Genomic DNA, 24,886 nt, shown 5'->3' with positions numbered 1-24,886 from the left:
GTAGTATTTCTCACAAATGTTACATGAGATCTGTTTCCTGAGGCAGCCGAGGGCGGCGATTGAGGCATGTTGCTGACAGGCACGTGGGAACGGTGGGCGGGGATGACTAGCCTTAAAGGCCCAGTGCAAAAAAACAGCAATAACCTTTTCCCAGCTATAATACAGACACTTCAAACAGCTATAATAAAAACTCTAATGGGTGTTTTAAGCTGAAACTTTACAGACACATTCTGGGGACACAAAAGACTTATTTTAATATGAAAAAAGGGGTAACCTATGTGCCCTTTAAAGTCTCATCCGAAAGACAACGCTCACTGAGCAGTATAAAGTCCTCATCAATATACTGGGGCGTGAGGACCCACACAGATGTCAGGTTGAGCGCCCCCTGCTGGTCTCACTAACACCACTTCCGGCAGCAACCTAGCTTTCCCATGTGTTCTCCCATTCAGGTACTGAACGGGTGCAGCCCTGCTTAGCTTGAGTGGGCGACCATGAGAGATGCAGAGCTGCCATTCATTCATTCATTTTCTTGTCGGCTTAGTCCCTTTATTAATCCGGGGTCGCCACAGCGGAATGAACCGCCAACTTATCCAGCAAGTTTTCACGCAGCGGATGCCCCTCCAGCCATCACTGGGAAAAGCTAGCTGCCAGCTTTATGTAATTTATTATACTGTATAACATATTAAAATGCAACTGTGATGTTTAAAAACGCAGCTACAGTACACTAATATATCATTATTGTTCATCTGTTGTTTATATATCACACATATCTTCTGCTTCCTCATTATGAAAAACAAAGTCCTGCATTTCACAGGAATCAGCCATTTATTTTGCAGACTCCAAAAGTGCAGAGATATTTTGGAAGACACTGAGTCTCTGTACATTTGTTAAAACCCAAGAGTCTGAACCCATGGGATACAGACGGTGTTCGTCATCACACTCATTAGTGTCCTTCCATCTGTAAAGTCAAAGAATCTTCTATAGAAATCTCACAACAGATTCATTTGACAACAGAGATCCAGCGCCTGGAGCCTCCCTGAACACAACCACACTTTCACGAGGGCTATATAAATTCAATTACCCTTCTTATGTAACAACATTACATCACACATGAGGGAATAACCTGTTTCAGGGGGCAAAAGACTTAGATGTAGATATTTTCTGGTGTAAGAATTGAAATATTGCAAATATTCTGATATCTTTGACAATTCAAAACATGAGCTGAAAACAGAGACTGGTAACTTCACAACTCAGCAAGGGGAATGCGGGAAAAACCAGTTCCTGCTGCATTTGCATCTGAGTCTGCTTCATCCCCCTAACTCACACATATGGTCATTTCAATGTTTGAATGTTCTAGAATTAACCAAACTGACTTTAACTATCATGTTTGATATCATTTGAAATGTCTCAGTGCGATTGGTACATGGTACAATGGTCTCATTCTCTCAGAAATAGACATAATCAGAACAATAAATATATAACTTCAGGCATCTTTTGAACCACTGTGAGGGGTGTGACACTGAGTGTGAATGCCTTTTGTTATACATTCACACCCCCTTCCTTGAGGGAATTCTTGGATTATTTAAGGTAAGGCCTAAGAAAAGCTCAGGGCGATTCTGCCTAACCAGATCAGCCCATAACATGGCTTGTTCCATGTTATGTATATTTCAAAGTCAGGAATGCATCTTTTTCATCTTGGATTTATCTTTGATAATTTGATGTTTTGTATTGATCGTTTATGAATTGACTGATTGAATTGGCATAATACATTTACCTGACTAATAAATTGTTATGTTTTGAATGATTCAAACAGAGTTCGTGTTATTATCTTTAGTAGATTGTGGTAATTTCATAGCACCACAAGCCCCTGTTCAGGTTAGTAGCGGACTAGAACACGGTAGACGGAGCATTGCGGCACGTTACACGATGTCTCTAGAGCTCCGACTAACAAATTGGCATTTATTCATGTATACTTAGGCTGTAAAAGGATATCTAAGGGGATAGTCCTTCACCCGATAAACTTTTAATACTATTTAGATAGTATAGTGATTATTCAAAGTTACTACTAGTTTGAGTACGACTAGTCTGCTTAATTCTATAGTAATGATCGTTATATGACTAAATAGCTCTGTCTGATTTAGGAGGTAGCAGACCTATGGGGACCGCATAAAAAATATCCTAATCTGAGTAAGTAGGGTTCTGCCTTTTTAGGATAGCGTTCAAAACTGTTTAGTGACCAAGACTGACATGCTTGTGCTTAAGAAATTGTATACTCGGCCGGTACAAGATTCAGGATGTTATAGAGATCCCAATGAACGAGAATAACATAAAATGATGAACCGAAGAGAATATTCAATCATAATCTAAATTAATGTGAACGGAAATAAAATAACCTTCTCAATGTTTTATAATTGGGGTCAGATAAAACGAGGATAAACATATTAATATTCTAAACCATCTCATACTAAAATTGGAGTCAGATATGAGTTAAGTTTAATATAAATCAACATTGTGCACTGGAAAGACCGAACATGCAGTGAACCTTCATCCACCATTGGATACCGTCATTGGACCAACTGGCTGGACCCTACACTGGCCACTCGGACTAAGTTTTGCATTTCGTGTTTGCAGGTTTTATTTACAGTAGAAACAATGTGTTGTGCTTTCAGTCAGACTTTATTTAGCCTATTTAAAATGCAGATCTACTAATGATAAACTCAACCAATAAAAGACGGAAAATAAATAATTTAGCAGTGTGTTATCGTAAATCTGTCTGTACATCATTTCACCGAGGGCCAGCTGTCATAAGTCAGAAAAAACACATTCGTCTGACTGAACAAGTGACATGTTTTATCCTCTTTTACCCTCTTTAGTCAAAGTTTCAGGACATCAAATGGGAAGCATAACAATTTTTGCTGCACAAACACACACACACACACACACACACACACCAAAGCGGAGCATCGTTACTGCATAATTAATTCCTCATCAAAGCGCTGGAAGGAGTAGGAAGAGGGATTTCTCTCCCCATGCGTGAATACAAGCAGCTAATTTAGGACACACCAGACGGTCCGACACACACTCATTACACGCTGAAATAAATCACCTTCCAGCGAAATGTATGGAGGCTTACAATTATTGTTCTAAAGAGACATTTATTTTACTTTCCAAAGGTACACGTGTTATAAGATGAGAACGTTTGGGGTTTACACCTTTGATCTGGAAGAAAAACACTCAAAATGTTAATAAAAATCTTTTTCATATTCCGGCTTCCAAACAACTTCACGGTGTCTGTGGCACATTGTTGAGAAGCGCAAACAATAACACGATGTGTTGGTAGATGGCACATCGTTATGGCCGTTTCATTGTGACAATGCTTTGTGACTCCATTTGTTAAGAAAGAAAAGAAACAAAGACAGTAATACAATGGAAGCAAATGGTTACAGGTGTTCTGAAAAAAACACTAGTAAGTTTTAATAGTATTTTACTTTAAAACATACTTTTTTGTTTGTTTTTTGATGACAAGCATTGTGTGTGTGTGTGTGTGTGTGTGTGTGTGTGTGTGTGTGTGTGTGTGTGTGTGTGTGTGTGTGTGTGTGTGTGTGTGTGTGTGCCCATACTGTGTACATCTTTGAAGAGCAATAAGAGGTCATTTGAATATTCTCAGGGTTGACTGGATTTATTAGGTATGGGTTTTGCGTAAAAATTAATATATGTTTTTTTGTTTTTAAGTCTTATAAAAAGTCGAATTTTCTAAAAACATACTGTAATTTAGAGTCTCTTTCCCCTCCAGAAAATTACAAGAGTTCAGAATAATACAGTTTTATTTGTTTTGAAAAAAATCACAGTGTAAAAAAAATCTGTAAAATATATAGTAATTTTTACAGTTTTTTAGCTGTTGAAAATACCGTAAAAAAATGGATGGTAAACTACCATATTTCATTCATTTATAGTGTTAAACACCAGTGTTTTGAAGTACTAACAACTACACATCGTATCGTTTCTCTGTAGGCACTGGACGTCAACATGACGTCATATAGAAGTTGTACCCCAACGTACGTAACGTCATTTAACCGAGCAAGGAAATTTTCACAGTATGTCTGATAATATTTTTTCTTCTGGAGTAAGTCTTAATTATTTTATTTCAGGCAGAATAAAAGCAGTTTCAATTTTTTCAACACAATTTTAAGGTCAAAACTATTAGCCCCTTTAAGCTATATATTGTTTTAGAAAATCTACAGAACAAACCATCGTTAACTACCCCAGCCTGCCTAGTTAACCTGATTAACCCAGTTAAGCCTTTAAATGTCACTTCAAGCTGTATAGAAGTGTCTTGAAAAATATCTAGTCAAATAATATTTACTGTCATCATGGCAAAGATAAAATAAATCCGTTATTAGAAATGAGTTATTAAAACTATTATGTTTAAAAATGTGCTGAAAAAATCTTCTCTCTGTTAAACAGAAATTGGGTAAAAAAAAAATAAACAAGGAGCGCTAATAATTCTAATGTATATTAAGGAAACTTACTGTTAACAAGGTAATGGATTTTTTACTATCTATCATTATTATCACCACCATTATTTACAGTGTTGTTTGACCAAATGCTAATTTCTTAACTTTTAATTAAAGCATTCACATTGTGTTTTCAAAACAAAAGATCGTTAACATGTCTGAAAAAATGGCACCATTTATATATTTTATGAAAAAAAAAATACTTACAACACACAAACACACACACACACACACACACACACACACACACACACACACAYATATATATATATATATATATATATATATATATATATATATATATATATATATACAGTATTTTTTTTATTTTATTTATTTATGTATTTATCTATTTGATTTATTTTTTAAAGTTAATGTAATATCAGAGATTTTTGTTTGTGGATTTATTTATTTTTTCCATTCATCAAAACATAACTTTTCCTATATTGTATTTTTATATTTGCAGTTTCATATTGTTATGGCTAGGCTATTTTTCAGCACCATTTTTATTCCTTTCATCCTCATCAACTGGCGGTCACTTCAGTCAAATACCGTCACCACACTACTTTTTAACTATATAAATGTTAAATATTATAACAGAAAGGCTAAATGTAGAGTATATAAAACTGCTGTCAAGCTATCAAATATGAGAGAGGGAGCTCATTGCAGCCATAAAAACAATAAGTAACACATCCATTGATGTTCTCATAACGGCTATTAACGTCTTGAAAATGATATTCAAGCTAAAACTATTTCAATGTTATGTTATTATTTTAATATTACTTTAATATTACTGTATACTATTAATATAAGCGCAAAAGAGGTCTGTTTCACTAGATGCAATTAAAGTTTAGCTTTTTAGTCAGTGAAAGTCAGGGAATTTGATATTTGGCTTGAAGTGGGAACTCTGTATATAATAAGGAAGTTATTTTCTATAAACATAGCTACATAACTAATATTTGTTGCTACTACTCATTTAAATTAACTTTAAATTAAACTAAAATAACTAAACTAAAAAAACTTTACAGACACACTAAAAACTAAAACAGAATTCCAAAAAAACTAAACCAAATTACTAAAACTTGAAAAAAAAATGGCCTGGCATCAAAACGTTTTCATCTAACTTGTATTCATTTTCTTTTCGGTTTAGCCTTTTTATTAATCTGGAGTTGCCACAGTGGAATGAACCACCAACTTATCCAACATATGTTTTACGCAGCAGATGCCCTTCCAGCTGCAACCCATCACTGGGAAACATCCATACACACTCATTCACACTCATACACCACAGACAATTTAGCCTACCCAATTCACCTGTACTGCATGTCTTTGGACTTGTGGGGGAAACCAGAGCACCCAGAGGAAACCCACCCGAACACTTGGAGAACATGCAAACTCCACACAGAAATGCCAACTGACCCAGCCAAGGCTCAAACCAGTGACCTTCTTGCTGTGAGGTGATTGTGCTACCCACTGTGCCACCGTGACGCCCCTCTAACATTTATTTCAAGTAGTAAAATGATTATTGAGGCTGTACTTTCAAAAGTTTACAGTTATTTTGATGAAATGCCTTGTCTCTTTCATACAGAGAACTCATGCATGATTGAAAACATACGTAAAAATGTAAAGAAACTCACCGTAGAGGATTGTCACCATTGCTACCGGCATAACAAGGATTCCCAAAAGCATGTCTGTAATGGCCAAAGACCTCAAGAAGTAGTTGGTGGCGTTCTGTAACTTCCTCTCCAAACTCACCGCCATGATGACCAGGATGTTGCCCGTCACGGTGATGATTATGACCAGCGAAATCAAAAGTGCCACCCAGTTCTTCTGGACATAATCAGAGGACGAAAACTCCGACCGGTTTCTCTCTTCGCTCCCATTGCAATCCATAGAGTTATTGAGAACTGCATTACCCAAAGACACCTTCTGCTCCATGCTGGTGTCTTTGGAAATCTCCGCAGAAATCCCTAAGGACCTGAGTTCAGCAGCCGTCCCATTCAGGGCCATTAAAGAGCAATTTATTCATCCATTAAGTCAAGGAAGCGACTCTCCATTTGAAGCGTTCCATTGATCTCCAAGTCCAAAATGTACCAGTGTGAGAGTGAAAACATGTTTACCTCCTCTCCTCCGCAGACAATGTTCAGATGGATTGCGATTCAGAACAGAAGAGACAGTTTTGCCGCTGCATTTTCAATGAGGGAGAAAAATGAACAACACATGAGAGACTTGATGCAACATTGCTGTCCTGGTTGAAGCAAAACATCCCCGACACACAAAACACGCAGTTTCTTTCCAAAATATCACACTAGATTATTCAGAAGCAAGACTGATTTAACGGGGTAAAACACCAAACCATGTTTATGGGGTGTTCATGAACATTACCTGGTAATCCAGAAGAGGTTCGCTGTTTCTAGAAACACCAAAGCTGTAGAAATGAGCCACTGATGATGCGACCCAACATGTGGTCCTGTTCCATTCATCCTTTCTCTTTTCCTCTCAGCACTTCAGCCTCTTTTCTCCCTCCCTCTTGCTCTCTCACTCACTCTCCGCTCATCGTTCTCTCCAACTGTAACTAAAGCCAGACTCTCTGCGCTCCCTCCAGAAAGACTTGTCTCTGAGTGGTCCCTTTGGTGCTTGTCAACTGCAACAAAGACATGTGAACCTATTTATTCCCACACGTTTATACAGGCATTCAAATAAGCACTTCAGGCAGAAGGCTCTGATGGAATGCTCTTTTTATCCTTTTAAACTCACATTGCTGGGGATGACAGGAATTCTTTTAAAATGTACCATATTATAAACAATATTTCAAATAAAACAGGTGTTTATGATGATGTTTTACAAAAGGGGGAAAGTGTCTGTGTTATGCTTATTTAAACAGTTAGTTAAACCAAAAATAAAATCTTTGTTATTAGTTACTCACCCTCGTGTTGTTCCTGAGATTCGTCTTCAGAACTCAAATGAAGATCTTTAAGATTAAATTCGAGCTCCCTCATCTTCCATAGGTGGATAGAGACGTTTAAAGTCCAGAAAAGGAGTCAAATAATTTGTCAAAACATGTGACTTCAGTGGTTTAAATGTAATCATAGGAAGCTCCGAGAAAACTTTTGTGCACCAAAAACATTTTTGATTATGTCCTCTGCATCAGATTTGGGCAACCCAAGCTCATTCTGAAAACTTAGCCCCACGGACGTTTCTGGAGACCGCGATTTATGTCGCCGGAGGTACCTATGGCCGCATTTAATTTTTTTGAGCGAACGCTACGGGGTGTTGTTATGCCACTCCTCTTCTTTGTGCTCGCCGGCAGTGACGGCTCACCTCCGTGTGGAGGGCTTTCCCGCCACAACCAGTTTGTCCGCTTAGCTCGTAGTGCTACGTTGGCAGAGGAGGAGGAGCCACCCGCGGCGACAACCGTGTCCGAGTGCGGGGAAGAGCAGTTCCAGAAATCAGGGAAGATGAAAAACAGAATCCAAAAAATAAAAGCGAACGAGTTTGTGATGGTGCGAGAATGCGGTGAAATCCAAAAACCCGGTCAAAATCGGACGAGGGCTTTTGCTTTTCTTTTCTGGACGGCTTTTGTAAATCGTCGCTTGGTTTTAGGGAAGGAGGAGGAGGAGGGTGGGCCACCCAGTCGATCATATAGTCAGTCATTCAGTCAGTCATTCATTCATTCGATCAGTCGGACAGATGGTCGCTTGACAGCGGCCTCCGGCGGCTTTTCACGCGAGAACAGCACGGGCGCGAACGGCGCACACTCCCGAGAGGCGTTCGAGACGAGGCACAGCAGCCTCTTGCGGATTCGCAAAAACAAAAACTGCCCCAATACGTTCCTCCCGGGACTCATTTCACGGCCTCCAGAAACGTCCGTAGGGCTACGTTTCCACTATGAGCCTGGGTTGGATTTGGGTGCATGTTTACTATGGGGGACACGGCACTTGGGTGTTGCACTTCTGACTTTAATAACAATATGTATTACTACCTGTAGTAAACATGCATCCTGATGACCTGGGCTTTCATTTATAAATAATGGCATATGCACAAAAAGGGGTCGAAAACGTGAGCGCCAACATGATTGCACATGTCATAATTTTGCCAAGTACGATGCAATCCTGGAATAACATCTATGTTGATTCTAGAACTACATCTTTTTTGTTCAAAATGTAATCCATACCTATACCCTACCCCTAAACCCAACTGTAACTGTAAATTCTTCCCAAAATCAGAGGGGTATAAAGTTGAATAACAATAATGTAGAAGTGCATAAAGCGTAAGCCTAAACATAAACGGTAAACTTATCGCTTAATCCTGATTGGCTGATTGGAAAGTTGTTCCAGGATCAGCATAGATGTTAATCCAGGAACATATCCTACTTTGTGAAATCAGGTTGGTGCTGGCAATGTCCAGGCTAAAATCAAATATTAACGTCTAATGATTGTCTAATGAGTTCCAGCTTGACGTTGTGTGGAGGTTACCACGATGACGTCTATCAAGCGTTGGATTTTGGTTGCCATATGTGACGAATAAATGTCAGTATTTGACGTCAATATGATGTTAGTTGAAGATGTTGGCTTTACGTTGGATTTGGGTCACTTTCCAACACAACCTAAAATCAACCTAAAATCAACCAAATATCAATGTCATTTGACGTTGGGTTTGGATGTCAAAATAATGTTGTCTTTAGACAATGGCTATTGAATTGTGGTCACCTGATGTCACAACCTAAATCTAACTTAATATTAAATGTCTTATGATGTTGTGTGCCTGCTGGGGCAGTTCTGATGTAATTTACCCTCCTGTAGTTCTAAGCCTGGTTGCATGCAAACAGAAAGTCTCTGTTTTTTGTTCCTGCAATAAAAGTCAACTGGATTCAACATTGTTTGTACATGTATTTCACAGAACAAAGAAACGCATACAAGTTTTGGAATGCTTTGAGAATGAGTAAATAGTGACAGAATTATTTTATTTAGATCAACAATTTCTTTAAAAGACCAAAAGCATCACTGGCTTAGAAGTAATGGTCAGGCATCATTTGAATGCAAAATGGATAAATTAGGTGATGCAGAACCACTTCACTCATTCGAAATGATTTTTATAAACAAAAACAATCGGGTCTCTCAACAAGTTTTGCATTAAAACAATAAAAATGGATTTTGCTGAGTTCGCTATGTTTCCTAGAACTGGGTTGCAGCTGGAAAGGCATCCGCGGTGTAAAATATATGCTGATAATTGAATGATCAATAGTTTGCTATAATTAAAGAGGTCTAATATCTACAACCAATTTATTTTTTGACTTTCTAATAATATTTAAATATCAAATGACAATGTTTCTAATATTTCATTACATTTGAGTATTTTTGGACTTCTTAAAATTATTAAAAGCATTTGTATTTTTATTCAAAGCCTAATTCAGAACTGTGTGCTTTGCCATCCACCAATGCCATACATTTTACATATGAACCTCCAATTTCTGGTAACTGACAATTTATGAGTCAAATATTTTTAAAAAGCTGCTATCATATAAAATAACCACTCTGGCTTCCCCTGCTTTTACTCTATATAGAATATGTTGTCCAATAGACAGATTCCATGGATAGGAAACATTCTTCATGAAATCATAGAGGCAAAAAAAGCCTTTAGGCTTTAAATAGTGTATCATAAATGCATCCCATTTGTCCCTTTTTCTCCTACATTTACAGCTAGAGATGGTGTCATTAATTAACCAAATATTTATAAAAAGAACATGGCATATGTCATCCTGTGAAAGGTGTTCCACTGATCCCGCCGCCTTCAGGACATAACCTAAAATAATCCAGGTAAATTGATAAATTTCCACAGAAGACCTCTTGCCATCACAGGATATTAATAATGCATTATTAATACACATCATGAATTAATATTTCATATTTTCCAAAAATACATCCTCACTTTTATTAAAAAATGAGAGAAAATGAGACACTTCTTCCTCCAGGCGGAATTCTGTGAGATAGATAGAGGTAAAGATGGGAGAGAGGGGTGGAAATAGATGCAGAAAAAAATGAAAGAAAAGTAAAAACATAAGGCAGACCTGAGAAAAAAATAACACTGTAAAAAATGGCCGTGATATTATCTGTAAAAATGCTACCATAGACCTAGTTAATAGAATTGCTGCGTCCCAATTCACGTACATACTACGCCCTAAAAGTATGCATTTTTTTGGAAGCAAAGGTATATACTTTTGAGTGTGCAACAGAACAGTATGCCAGCTTTAGGGCCTACTTCCTCGTTAACAGATCACTATGTTGCTAGTCACGTCCCCGGTCAATCATCTCGACACATCTTCCATATTTAATCCCTGCCTTATTGGAGAAGCAGCAGTTGCGAGTCTTTCATGCAGAGAAATCTCCTTAGGGCTTTGGGTAATTATGCATTCAGAAGTTAATGTCCACACAAATGTTAATAGAGCATCATTGTTGTTGCAGGTGAAATATAACATGGATTTAAATATGTTCCAGTATAAAGGCGATTTGAATATGTTCCAATTTGCTGGACATTGATTAAGTCTTTCAAACAACTTTACTGAAGCCTCTCTACTTAACGGTTGGTCTCCCATGCCCCCATGTTTGTAGTTTGCTCACACTCTTCACCCGCGTTTGTAGTTCTAATCAATTTCACGTTCAGCGTGCAGTGTATTGCGGGCAATATTAGCGGTTAGAGTACGAATGCTTCTACGATTCGAATTTTTCTTGTAAATAGTAAACCATCCTGGAATCTTTTTACTCTTTTCAACATAGTTTGGGACGTAATTCTTTTTTCCTCCACCTTTTCGGGCAGACCGATGATCTTAATGTTTTGTCGTCGTGAACGGCCTTCAAGATCATCTAATTTAGATGTGAGGGATTTGCATGTTTCGAACCAGTCGCGACAATGAGCCTCAAGTTCGGAGATACGGCCCTCGTACTCTGCACTTACTCTTTCAAGCACCGTTACCCGTGAAGTAACTTCAGACAGCGTGGCCAACGTCTGAGACAGTGTAGATTCCAAAGAGTCAAATTTTTCATTCATAGAGCCATTCATTGATTTAATGGCCTCCATAATGTCAGCAAGATTCACAGGATCTGTAGAGTTGGCAACAGTTGGTCATCTAACTTACAGGTGCCTTGTTCTCCTACATCTTCCACAGGTTCGTCTACTTTTTTTGATTTGCAGTCTGTGACCGTAAAGGGCGATTATGAGCAAAATTAAACTATAAAATAATTGGTTAAAATAAGAAATAATCACGAGAACCGAAGAGCACAAAAAACATGTCTATTCCATGTGGTGCTCGCTAGTGCCCTCCATAATTCTAATTTCAAATACTATTTAAGATGGATAGATTGTGAATTGGGGGTGGGGGGGGTTGCAACATGGTGGCGCAGAGGGTAGCACAATCGCCTCACAGGCAGAAGGTCGCTGGTTCAAACCCTGCCTGCATGGTCAGTTGGCATTTCTGTGTGGAGTTTGCATGTTCTACCCGTGTTTGCGTGGATTTCCTCTGGATGCTCTGTTTTCCCCCACATAGGGGAATTGAATAAGCTAAATTGGCCGTAGTGTATGTGTGCGAATGAGTGTGTATGGGTGTTTCCCAGTGTTGGGTTGTGGCTGGAAGGGCCACAAAAATAAAGTGCATAAAGTGCATTGTGTGTGACTCATCGAAAGGCTTGAATTAACTTCACAACAAATACATCAAATAATCATTGGGACAGTTCTTACTGTAGTATTTCTCACAAACGATACGCAAGATCTGCTTTCTGCTTCCTTCATGTCTGTCACTGTGCTGTTTATCTGACGCAGCCGAGGCAGAGATTGAGGCACACTTTGACAGGAACGTGGGAACAGTGGGCATGGTGAGCTAGCATTAAAGGCACAGGCAACAAAAACAGCTACGTTGTGTTCAGAGCAGAAAATCCCAATATTCTGAAAGATATAATAAATAATCTGATGGGTGTTTTGAGATGAAACTGTACAGACACATTCTGGAGACACAAAAGACCCAACCCTTGAAAAATGTGTAAAATAGGTGCCCCTTAAAGTTAAAATTTTGTCTAGAAGCTTTTTTATGGATATATTTTGTTGTGTAAATACAGGGTAAACATTCATTCAGTTTCTTGTCGGCTTAGTCCCTTTATTAATCTGGGGTCGCCACAGCAGAATGAACCGCCAACTTATCCAGCAAGTTTTTACGCAGCGGATGCCCTTCCAGCCGCAACCCATCTCTGGGAAACATCCACACACACGCACTCATACACTACGGACAATTTAGCCTACCCAATTCACCTTACCACATGTCTTTGGACTGTGGGGGAAACCGGAGCACCCGGAGGAAACTCACACGAACGCTGGGAGAACATGCAAACTCCACACAGAGATGCCAACTGAGCCGAGGATCGAACCAGCGACCTTCTTGCTGTGAGGCAACAGCCCTACCTACTGCACCACTGTTTCGCCCAGGTTAAACACAAACATTTTAAAAGTAACTAGAGAAAGGAACAGAAGGAGAAGGGAGGGAAAAAAACGACAAATCAACAGAATGATGGAACTGCTAACTGCAGTTTGTGGTGGAAAAAAAAAAATCCAAAGTGAAGGATAGGCCAGAGAGGGTGTCAGCAGGGCAAACGTGAACAGTAGCAGGGGGGAAGTGTTCAAACTGTAGAGGACAAAACATGAGAAAAACACACCTGTCTCCATCACTATAAATGATGGATCGCTCGGCTGGCAGATACTCTGATAGAGCATTCTCTTTCACTCACTCCTTCAGTAATGGAAGTGGTGTTGTGTGGGAATACAGAGAAGCTGGATCAAGAGTGTGTGTGGAGGTCCCTGCTGTCCTGTAATTGCTCACCAGGGAGCAGCATAGGAGACGAGGAGAGCTGAAATGCTGTTGAGGTGTCAGGCTCAGTTCTGCTGTGATTATGAAGCTCATCAGCATCCTAAACTCGCCAGGTCTGCAGAACATGATACGATAAACTGCAGGAGGTCTGGAGGAACAACAGAGCCAAAGCTCTGCTATGCTGCTTTTCAGTGTACAAACCAAAGGGTAAATTCATGAACAAGATTTGCAAAGAATAGCTTGTGCTTATGGATGTAGTCAGTTTGAAGGAAAATGCTGGACGACCCTGTTAAAGAATGCTACAAGAATGCTGAAGGAACAATCCTGCATATCTGCGTATGTTTCTATTGACCTTATTCTTTCACCTAAAAGCAGAAATAAAGCCGTGGGAGTCGCAAGGCTTCCGGTTTCATTCACTTCCATTGATTTTAGAACTTGTTATGCTGATTTATGAAGCATACTGATAGTTTCTAATGGTGATGTCACTGATAATACGTCCATATCTTTTACAGTCTATGGTCCTATCACATTAAAAGCAAAAATACCAAAAATAAAGCTCTAATGCTGCATTTCTTAGATCAAAAATATATCAAATAATGGTGCAGTAGGGGATTGTCTTCAGAAACATTTGTTGTTGTGCTGGTTGAAAGTCTCTTCACAGTCTAATAGTCGGTGTTGGGCAAGCTACTTGACAAATGTAGTGAGCTAAGCTATTAGCTGCTCTACTTAAAATGTAGCTTAACTAAAAGCTACCCCCTGGGAAATGTAGCAAGCTAAGCTAAAAGCTACAAGGCAAATGTAGCTTAGCTACATCCAAGCTATTTTTGCAATTTTTATTTTGAAATCGAAGCAACTTAAATCCAAGTCAATCATATCTTAGTGATCAATAAAACTGTCAATGAAACATATGAGGCATAATAGTTCAGGTCAGTCATTTACTGTAAATAGTATGCTGTACTAAACAGAATTATAGTATAACAGCTAAAACAAAAAATCCAATAAAACCAGGTGTTACACGTTTAAAATACTATAGTAAAGGGAATTTTTGGAATTGTGTATATATATATATATATATATATATATATATATATATATATATATATATATATATATATATATATATATATATATATATATATATAGTTATTGCATTTTAACATGTTCCTCTCGAGGTATGGTCACAAGGAATCCTGCTTCAGAAATAACTCCTCTCCCTCAGTCATCTTTCCATCAAGCAAGTTTCGGTTGGCGACATCGCCAACCAGAGGTGGCTGTAACGCACCAAAAAAGTTTGTTGTTGAACACCGTTAAACAGGAAGAAGAAGAATTCCTTATTCTAGCCATCATATGGATTTACTATCACCGGCTACACACCGGCCTCACAGCTTCGTGAATGTCGGTGCCGTCACTTATTGATCCGCGATCTGTAATTGTTGCTTGTGTGGACGCTACTGCGCTACTTGGCTAATAAAATAGCTTCACTACTGAAAAGCTATTTGATTTAGAAAGTAGCGACGCTACCGCCAAGCTACTGAGAAATGTAGTTAAGCTAATAGCATCACTACTTGTAGCGACGCTACTGCCCAACACTGCTAATAGTAATACCTACAGTAAATGATCTAAATGTGTATATATGTATCTTTATATTTTGGGTAAGGCATAAAACTAAAAATTGTTTATCCAATTAAATAGAGTCAACATCTCCCATAATTCCAATAAGTAGCTTAAACTGTCTGTCAACCAATGTAGATCTGGGCTTCTGCGCATATCTTTTCACGCATATCTGCCATTACCGTGTGCACGCCTGCATGAGCGCCGCGCGTTCATGACACGTGCACATGAGACAGTCTCTTGCTATGTTTCCATCCACCTATTTTTATGGTTGATGGAAACGTCATGATGCCCATAAATTATGAAAATGTGCATAAAAAAAAACTTATGCGCATAACTGAGTAGGATAAACTTTTTATTTAATAAGAAAAAAATGCACATAAACTACTATGGGAACACTTTTACTGCACAAACTCCAGCATGCGCATTAAAAAAGGTCATTTGATTTAGTTATTAGAGATCATGTGAGGATAAAAATGTGTGTGAATGGACAAACTAACAGGCTGAGCACACTGCAGAACATCTGAAATGTTGTTTTGGTCATTATAAAACGATTACCGTTTCAGTATCAGTGTTATTATATTATTAATGACCTCCAGAATCAAGAGCGTCTGTGCTCCGCGTCTGACACCTTCAAATGCCACCGCGCGTTCACTGCATGTCAGGATTGCTTTCTGAGGCGCAAGTCATTTATAAGATGAGGAACAGATTGGCGCAGCTTCTCCTACCGCAGCAAATTCCATTTTTACTGTTGATATTTGGCGCCAGTTAATCAGGAAGTGACGATTTTGTATGCTTTGACTCATTGGATGGAAACGCTGCTTTATTCACGTGTCTTATATGCGATAACCCAGTATTCCGCATTTGCAGATGGAAACATAGCTACAGTCACGGTAAAATAAAATGCTGAATTGAAATTTTTTAAAATCCTGAATCAATATTGGTGTTACTTTTGCATGCTGGAGGAAGGATGACACCATGGCGGAGGTATTTCTTTTAGACAGGTAGTTACGTTTTAAAACTATTTTAGTCACACAGAGCTGATGTAGAGTGTGTTGTGTTGTGAATGGGTTATATGTACAGAAGTGTTGCTGAGCCACTGAAATCTCTTGGTGAAAGACTGATGTGACTATTTTCAGTTTCATAAGGTCCTTTTACAGCATCGATAATGGAGATTTTTATATTTTAGTTTTTATTTAACAACAAAACTTCAGTAAATAGCACTATTCCGCCTAGCCTGCTTTACTGAGCTGAAGTTGCTTCTATATTCACATTGGCTCATTTTTGAACAATGACCCGCTCTCGATACTGTTTACACTGCTACTCTGAATATTCGCTCTGAAATAGTATATAAGTGTGGCTTAATAAGTGTTATTCCTGCAGCGCGCCGGCCAAACACTAACTACACTTCCAACTGGTGAAAGACATGAACTAGTGGGTTGTCTGATGTCGTGTCTCGGTCCGCATGTCCACAATTTCAGGAGGCGTGGCTTTGAAACAGTCCCTTACCGACGTCCAAAGATAATATGCTAAGCTGTTAGCATTTTGGCAGATCACCTACTGCACCTTTAAAGTAACCGTTTTCAACGAATATATTTTAAAATGTTATTTATTCCCATGATTTAAGCTGCAGTTTCAGCATTAATACTCCAGTAGTCAGTGTCATATGATGCCTTTGAAATCATTCTGATATGTAAAATAAGATGTTTTTTCAAGTTTTGTTTTCATTGAGAGGACAAAAAATAATGCAATCAAATATGATACTAAATGTCAGCCCAAAAAATTCACAGCACTACAATTTTAAGCACAACATCATGTGAGTTTAGTTGTAGCCTACTTCCTACCCATTAAAGAAACAAAAAGGCCATTTTTAAAAACGGAGGAACAAACACACAATCATTATTTCTGATATAATTTGAAATAATGAGGACTGTGGTTTTACATCCACATAAGTACTCATATATTGTGCGACTATAACAACATCAAGCATCTTCTATAATTGGAAACACTGCTACTATACACTAATCTCTGCTGACTCTTTCAGTTCCAGCAAACACAGTGTGATCTAACAAACACTCATTTCTCAGTCGGCAGGCGCTCCAGCTGGGCAGACTGTTGGCTCTCATTTATCTGACAAATACTTTATGGCAACCAATTAGCACGTCCCGTGTCTATTCAGATGCAAGTCCTCAATCACATTCAGATTTGTTAGAATTATATTAACGCTTCTGAAACTATAAGGAAGATGTTTTGTAGTACATATAGCGACAGTATAAGACTCACAAGGGAGTGGCAAATACATACACACACAGCTATCTTTGCAGGGAGTTGTCATTGACTTCTATTGTTTTTTTACTAACCTAACAATATGTTTTACCCACTAAACCTACGTCTACACTCTTAAAGGGCCATGAAACTCCCTTGTTTCAGCAGGGTGTTTTTACACCTCTTTGGAAGAAGTCAGGAAAATGGGCGTGTCCAGCTCTGTTTAGGGGGGAGTGTCGGAGGAGCAAAAGAGGGAGGGTCTGTAAAAAGTTAGCATAAAAATGGGAGTGTTGGTTTGTGCACGTGCTGATTTTCACAGTCAAAACACACACAGGGGAGAAAGTGTTTACATGGACATCAGTAATCGAATTATTTGACAAATTATTAAATGGTGGACTTTAACTGCAGTTTGGCTCTTTCATTTAGGAATTTCATTCATGCCCCTCGTGTCAAACAAGATATTTGATTCGAGGAACTGCTCTAGGCGTGTATTTTTCATGCAATGTTTGTTACCGCACGGCGAATAAGAGAAAAAAAACCTCTGCATTTCCCGGAAACTTATATGCACTCGGCAGGTAGCATCAGTAAGCCGTGTGTGTTATTCCTGTCACAAATTGCGGTGAAAATTCTACACGATGGTAAGTTTAATTGTGGTGCTAACATGTTTACACTCGGTGTAATAGTCAGTTCAATACGAACTAACTTTGCCATGAGAATAATCAAAGACCACTGGTCGCTCTCTTACCAAATCTGTAGAGACAGAACAATCAACACGAACTAGAGCCGCGACTTTATTAAGAGGAGACGAGCAGCAATTCCGGATCTCCCCATTTCCAGATGAGAAAAGCTCTCGGGTAAACAATCTTTCTTTAGACACGTGTTGTTGTCGAGCGTCACGTGCACTGTAATCCACATGTCAGTCCAGCTGCGCTCTCATAGAGGGAAAATGAAAACAAAACCTTCACTGCAGCTAATTATAAAACCAACACTGCACGCTTGATTTGGCAACACAACGTGTCATCTCCCTGCTGTCTAAACACTGTAACATTAATGAATATTAATGAAGTTGCACAATAGAGTGCGCTGATTGGTTTAAACCAAGTATTACTTATGCATTAATGCAGCACACTCAGAGACGTAATAAGGAACTCCCAGGTACAGACATCAGGTCTACACGCTAAGATCTCATGGCCGTGACGCAGCTTTAAAAATTTGTTTCAAACCGGAAGTATGAATTTGCTCTAAATAATGCAAAAATAACCAATTTTCACTTTTTAGTGAACTATATGCGTGTCCTAATAGTGTTTTTAGCAGTGTGGGACACATATACGACTGTCAACAGCTCAAAAAATGTGTTTTGGTGTTTCCTGACCCTTTATTGATTTTTGTAAATTACAGTATTAATGTTGCATTGTGAAAATTATTGTATTTTTACAGTAAAGATATACAATACTGTTAATAAATATAATACAGCGAGATAAACGGTGCTGTAAATGTAAATACAGTATCAGGATTGTATTTTTTTCTTTTTGACATTTTCCTGAACTATTACGACTAATGGGTTTACACAACAGAGATATTGCAGAACTATTTTTATATCTCCCTGAATAAATAAATGGTCATAATTAATGAATCATTAAATTATGAATCTCCACGGTTTCAGAAAACACAAATGACAAATGAACAAACCGCTTTGTTAAAACCTTCAAAATATTGTCAGGAATTAAATGTAAAGTCTGGTGTACAGTATGTTCAGTAAGTGTTACTGAAATAGACATGTCTTATTCATTGCATTATAAAAAAAAAACAATATTAAAACTGAACCATGCAGGCTGTTATTGATCTTTTTGCATATTGAGCGATATAAAAGTCATTAATCGTATTACAACGTGTCAAAAATGAGCAGCCATTTGTAAATTGCACCATATGGAGAATTAGATGAAGTGATTTGTAAAGTAAAAGAAAAGAGGATGAAGTATAAACACAATTGACACCCTGGTTGTTTGTGTGTGTGTGTGTGTGTGTGTGTGTGTGTGTGTGTGTGTTGGAAATCTGTGGTTACCAAGCAACCGAGTGTCAGTTCTGTTAGCACAAACTGATGAACAAGTTAGTTGAAGACTCACGTCAGCCTGTCTGTTTCTGTTTTATATTGTCTGAATTGTATCAGAGGCATCTCTCTCTCTCTCTCTCTCGGAAAATTGATGAGCATCACTTTTAAGGCATAATCTGCATCCAGCTGTCAAGTGGATGTAGCAAAAGGCAACAAACAACATGATTCTCTTCAAACAGCCTCCACCTCTGTGTTTTCAGAGTTTTTAGCATCGAATCCCTCGGGCAAGAGAACTCCAAGCAAACCGTTAGACAACGTATCTTTGATAGTGTGAATATGGCAAGCTCTTTTAACATTTAATAAACTGTAGTATCTTTTTTATGCTACTAATACTTTTTAAAATGGTTTATATGTTTTTAAATAAATACTAGTAGTATGATTCATTAGCCACTAATGTTTATTCATTAGATACTAGAGCTTATTCATGAAATACCTCCTTAGTAAAAAGATACTAGTACTTATTCATTAGATACTAGCACTTAATTATAAGATAGAACTTAATCATTAGGTACTAATATTTATTCATTAGATACCAGTACTTATTAATTAGGCAGCTCTTATTTATTAGATAGTACTTGATTGTTACAAGTGCAATTCTACAAAAAGCTGGAATGTTTTTTGTGAATTACAATACAACTTTTATTTAAGTGACAAAAGTACAAATAAATGAAATTATATTTGTTTTCACTGACCAAAACTGGTATGATGATGGGGTCTGATGACCATAATTATTAATACAGTAAAAAAGTGTAACAAATACTACAGTACAAATCCATAACCTGGTAAACAGTATGTATTCTATATACAGTTGAAGTCAGAATTATTAGCCCCCTTTGATTTTCTTTTTCTTTTTTAAATATTTCCCACATTGTGTTTAACAGAGCAAGGACATTTTCACAGTATGTCTGATAATATTTTTTCTTCTGGAGAAAGTCTTATTTGTTTTATTTTGGCAAGAATAAAAGCAGTCTTTCATTTTTAAAAGACCATTTTAGGGACAAAATTGTTAGCCCCTTTAAGCTAATTTTTTTTTCTCAATAGTTTACAGAACAAACCATTATTATACAATAACTTGACTAATTACCCTAACCTGCCTAGTTCCCCTTATTAACCTAGTTAAGTCTTTAAATGTCACTTTAAGCTGTATAGACGCGTCTTGAAAAATATCTAGTCTAATATTATTTACTGTTATCATAGCAAAGATAAAATAAATCATGAGTTATTAAAACTATTATTTTTAGAAATGTGTTGAAAAAAATCTTCTCTCTGTTAAATAGAAATTAGGGAAAAAAATAAACAGGGGGGTTAATAATTCTGACTTCAACTGTATGTATGAGCAATATCACACAAGTAGCAGTGCGATTATATATAATATATAATTAATATTATATATATATATATAATTATATAATATATATAAAAAAAAAAATATATATATATATATATATATATATATATATATATATATATATATATATATATATATATATATATATATATATATATATATATATATATATATATATATATAATAACCATAAATTCAGTTTCCTAGAATTCCCAGCATGATACTTCACTTTTCATTTTTTCTTTGTTGAATTTATTATGCTTCTTTTTAGGGTTTATAATAATAATTTTATGATATTTCTTATTAGTCATTTTTTTTATAGACAAAATGATTGTTGTACTGACTGAAGAGACTTGTGACACCGATAATGAAGATCAATTCTATTCTATAAGTAATAAAGATTAATATAGAGTCTTAACAAATAATTAAGAGTATCTACCCATATGAAGAAATACTATAGTAAATGCTACAGCAACTTATCATACAACATAACTCGTCCTAAATTTGTCATGAATGTTTTTAGCACTTTTCTCAGTAGAACAAACTGAATTTGTCATCAAATAAAGTGTCAATACTCCGTCAAATCATTTTTTAAGCGTCATTAACATTTAATGACGTTTTAATGACAAATTGTTGTGGACATTGTAGTTGAGGTCAAGAATTACGGCCAAGGTCATAAAAAATATTAACAACACAGTTATAATGGCCTCATAACAATCATGTTTATGACAGATTTATGACAAGTTATGTTTTTGACAAATTTGTCATGACAAATGACACACTTGAGGGAGTGACGCTTAATGACAGTTGTCATAAGCATGCATAAAATATCATTCACAGACATGCCATGGCATGATGTAAAGGTTTTTTTTTGGTAATTTATTAACCCCCTTTTAAGTAAAGTGTTACCAGATAAGTGACAATACTTGGTAATACTAGAATAAGCACTACTAGCTAACTAAAAGTATTTAGTAGAATAGTTATAGCATCTGTCAGTAACATAAAAATAGGCCGATGGGGTTTATAATTAAGTGTTATAAGGCTTGCCATAGTATGAAAGCAGCATGACTGATGCAGTGCATTGCATTCAGCAACTGAAAACTGAGGGCGCGTAGAGAAAAACACAGCGCACGTGTGTGTGTGGTGGACACGAGTCTCCTGGGATCAGCCAACACATCGCTTCGTAACAGCAGGTGAGGCGGAGGAGTGTGGAGACATCCTTAACTTCACCTCTCTCACCTCTCCCAGCGCAAGATTTATGAAGCCCTGTCACAAACGCACGACTAATGAGAGCAGAGAGAGGGTAGAATGCACCAGAGAAGGGCTATAGGGAATATGATGCGAGGAGCTAATAACAGCTTTGAGAGAGGTCGACTCTAAAGGCTCAATTTGAGGTCTTTGGTCAGGGCAAATTTTTTAGGGATCGAGGTGCATGTGAGGTAAAATGTCTGCGTGAATTGTGAAATTCTAGAAAATTATTGAAATTTTAGTTACGAGATTATTTGTTCCAAGATCTTGTGTATCATTTGTCTGCAATCTGTTTTAAAGTGGTCTTGATATGGATCTAAATATGGAAAAAAATCTAAATGCAGAAGACATGAAAACGTAGCTCTATATACGTTTCTGGAGAATGTGATTCATTTTTTAAACGAACTCTACGGGTTGGTATGACGCCATTCCTTTTCAAGGACAAAAATCAGACACAGCAGCCTCTCGTGAATAACGTGAAAACAAAAACTGCAAAAAACGTACCCCCCGGGATGTATTTCGAAGTCTCAAACAGAAAATGTAGGTAATATATACAAAAAAACAACAACTACAACAGCACCTCCTCTTCAAGCTAAAGTCTATGTTTGGTACAAGAGCACTCTGAAGCAGGTTTTGATTCAGGATGTGTCTGTACATTGCTGCATTCATCTTTCCCTCTATCCTGACTAGTCTTCCAGTTCCTGCTGCTGAAAAACATCCCCACAGCATGATGCTGCCACCACCATGCTTCACTGTAGGGATGCCTGGTGATGAGCGGTGCCTGGTTTTCTCCAAACGTAACGCCTAGCATTTACTCCAAAGAGGTTAATTTTCGTCTCATCAGACCAGAGAATTTTATTTCTTATGGTCTGAGAGTCCTTCAGATGCCTTTTGGCAAATTCCAGGGGGAGTGCCTTCCGTCTGGTCACTCTACCATACAGGCCTGATTGGTGGATTGCTGCACAGATGGTTGTCCTTCTGTAAGGTTCTCCTCTCTTCACAGAAGAATGCTGGAGCTCAGACAGAGTAACCATCACGTTACTGATCACCTCCCTGACTAAGGCCCTTCTCCCCCGATTGCTCAGCTTAGATGGCTGACCAACTCTAGGAAGACTCCTGGTGGTTCCAAACATCTTCCACTTATGGATGATGGAGGCCACTGTGCTCATTAGAACTTTCAGAGCAGCAGAAATGTTTCTGTAACCTTCACCAGCCCTGTGTCTCATGACAATTCTGTCTCGGAGGTCTACAGAAAATTCCTATGTGTTCATGCTTGGTTTTTGCTTTGGCATGCACTTTCAACCCGGAGACCTTATATGGACAGGTGTATTAATTTAGATGGTTTTTATTTTTAATAAATTTGCAACAATTTCAAAAATCTTTTTTTTACATTGTCATTATGGGGTGTTGTGTGTAGAATTTTGAGGATATAAATGTATTTAATCCATTTTGGAAAAAGGCTGTAACATAAAAAATATGGGAAAAGTGAAGCGCAATAAATACTTTCTGGATGCACTGTATATAACTCACAATGAGTCACAAGCTAATAAAACTTTTACCACTAAGCTTGGAGGTTTCTTAATTGGACTATGCAGAAAACAACAACATCATCTGTGCTACAATTGTGTACAATATTGCAGGACCAAGAAAGCCTCCAGAAACTAAAATTGTGACATGCACTGTGAATTGGTAGGCCGATGACAACTGGGTCAACTGACCAATCAGAGAAGAGTAGGCTCTCAGAATTAAGGCACTACAAAGAACAAATCTTCATATAAAACTTTGGAAATCTTTGAGAATTCCAACCACAAAGTTGTAAATAGGAGTGGGAAACTCATGCTGTGTTTTGATTGGAACTTTGGAGTCAAAACATTCATGGCTGCCATGTGCTCAAATCTGCCAACTGCAAAGTTCCTAACTAAATGAGGGATTTTGAAGGCATGGACACTTTTTGCTCCCATGGTTCTTTGTGGATGTTTAATTTGTGAAGCAGATGTTATAAGATGACACAGAAGTGCATTCCAAGCAGCAGCTCTTTTGGTCCCCTACACCCTTCATCCCTTCGAAGTGTCTCTCTGGAGGATAAAGCCGTCAAAGTGATTAGGGCATATAGCGATGAAACATTTAAAATGGAACCCTGCCTCTGAACTTCAGTTTAATTAGAAGTTGGAAATTCCAAGTTCCCAGTAGAAGTTCCCGCCTAAGTTGGAGGAACCAGTGATATATACTTTTATGATAAGTGTATTGCTAAAGATTGCACAAACAAGGTTTCCTGGAATGGATGCATCTTTATCAGTTTTCCAAAACTCAAATGAGACAAAGGGAATGCAGAGTGTATGACTGGTGTCTTTGACTCTAAAAAAGAATAGCAGACTCAATAGAGGAATTACCAACCTACTTCAAACATAACGTCACACCAGTTCTTGGTAGCAAAAAAAGACCGGCTGCAATTGCAGCAATGATTTCAGCAAAAACAGTTAAATATGGTGAACTAAACTGCGGACACTAAATGCTTAGAATGAAATGTAAACATGTAAGTTTACATACCCTGCCGTACAGGTGCAGTTCGCTGTCAGATTGCAGTTGTTTTGCTTGTTGATGAATTCCTAGGACTTGTACAGTTCCATCTTCTTTCCTTGTCTTTGGCTAGGCAGAACCTCAGTTTTTAGCACTACATGTTGAATCTGGTAATCATTGAACATTATTATTAATATTTCTTGCACATGACCACACAAAACAAAACGTTAGACATCCAAAGACTTGTAGGCCTTTAACTTCTCTCTAGCAAAAACACTTGGAGTTTTAATGAGATAGTTGTATATTCCGGGCTGGATGCTTGGCCATGTCATCTTATCCAAAATCCATTGGGAGGGTGCTATCCAAATAGACCTGTCAAATGAACGCTGCTCACTTTAAGATTAATTTAGCAGAATAACTGTGCT

At 37.7% G+C, this 24,886-nt stretch overlaps 2 protein-coding genes across 4 annotated transcripts in view; one reads left to right on the top strand and one right to left on the bottom strand.

Moving 5' to 3' along the window:
• Positions 1 to 1,801, top strand: part of gpr155b (G protein-coupled receptor 155b) — a 698,693-nt gene extending 696,892 nt beyond the window's left edge. The window contains exon 12 of the transcript XR_012407657.1: positions 1,155 to 1,801. The gene's annotated coding sequence lies outside the window, so the exon portion shown is untranslated. The remainder of the gene's footprint in view (positions 1 to 1,154) is intronic.
• The window catches only part of htr2ab (5-hydroxytryptamine (serotonin) receptor 2A, genome duplicate b), a 30,669-nt gene extending 6,041 nt beyond the window's left edge, over positions 1 to 24,628 (bottom strand). Inside the window, exons 1-3 of one of the 3 annotated variants that reach the window (XM_073953714.1) lie at positions 24,492 to 24,628; positions 6,900 to 7,158; positions 6,152 to 6,699 (exon numbers count right to left, since the gene is read on the bottom strand). In XM_073953714.1, the coding sequence (XP_073809815.1) occupies positions 6,152 to 6,524 (373 nt within the window). In that variant the 5' untranslated portion in view covers positions 6,525 to 6,699; positions 6,900 to 7,158; positions 24,492 to 24,628. Of the gene's footprint in view, positions 1 to 6,151; positions 6,700 to 6,899; positions 10,821 to 24,491 lie in introns of those variants that run through there. The other 2 variants (XM_073953713.1, XM_009302195.5) reach the window with 2 other exon arrangements.
• Positions 24,629 to 24,886: the final 258 nt, after the last annotated feature.

This window comes from Danio rerio, chromosome 6, assembly GCF_049306965.1.
Source record: "Danio rerio strain Tuebingen ecotype United States chromosome 6, GRCz12tu, whole genome shotgun sequence".
Lineage (NCBI taxonomy): Eukaryota > Metazoa > Chordata > Actinopteri > Cypriniformes > Danionidae > Danio > Danio rerio.
The sequence above is the reverse complement of the archived record's forward strand: the minus strand, read 5'-3'. Positions and strand labels throughout refer to the sequence as shown.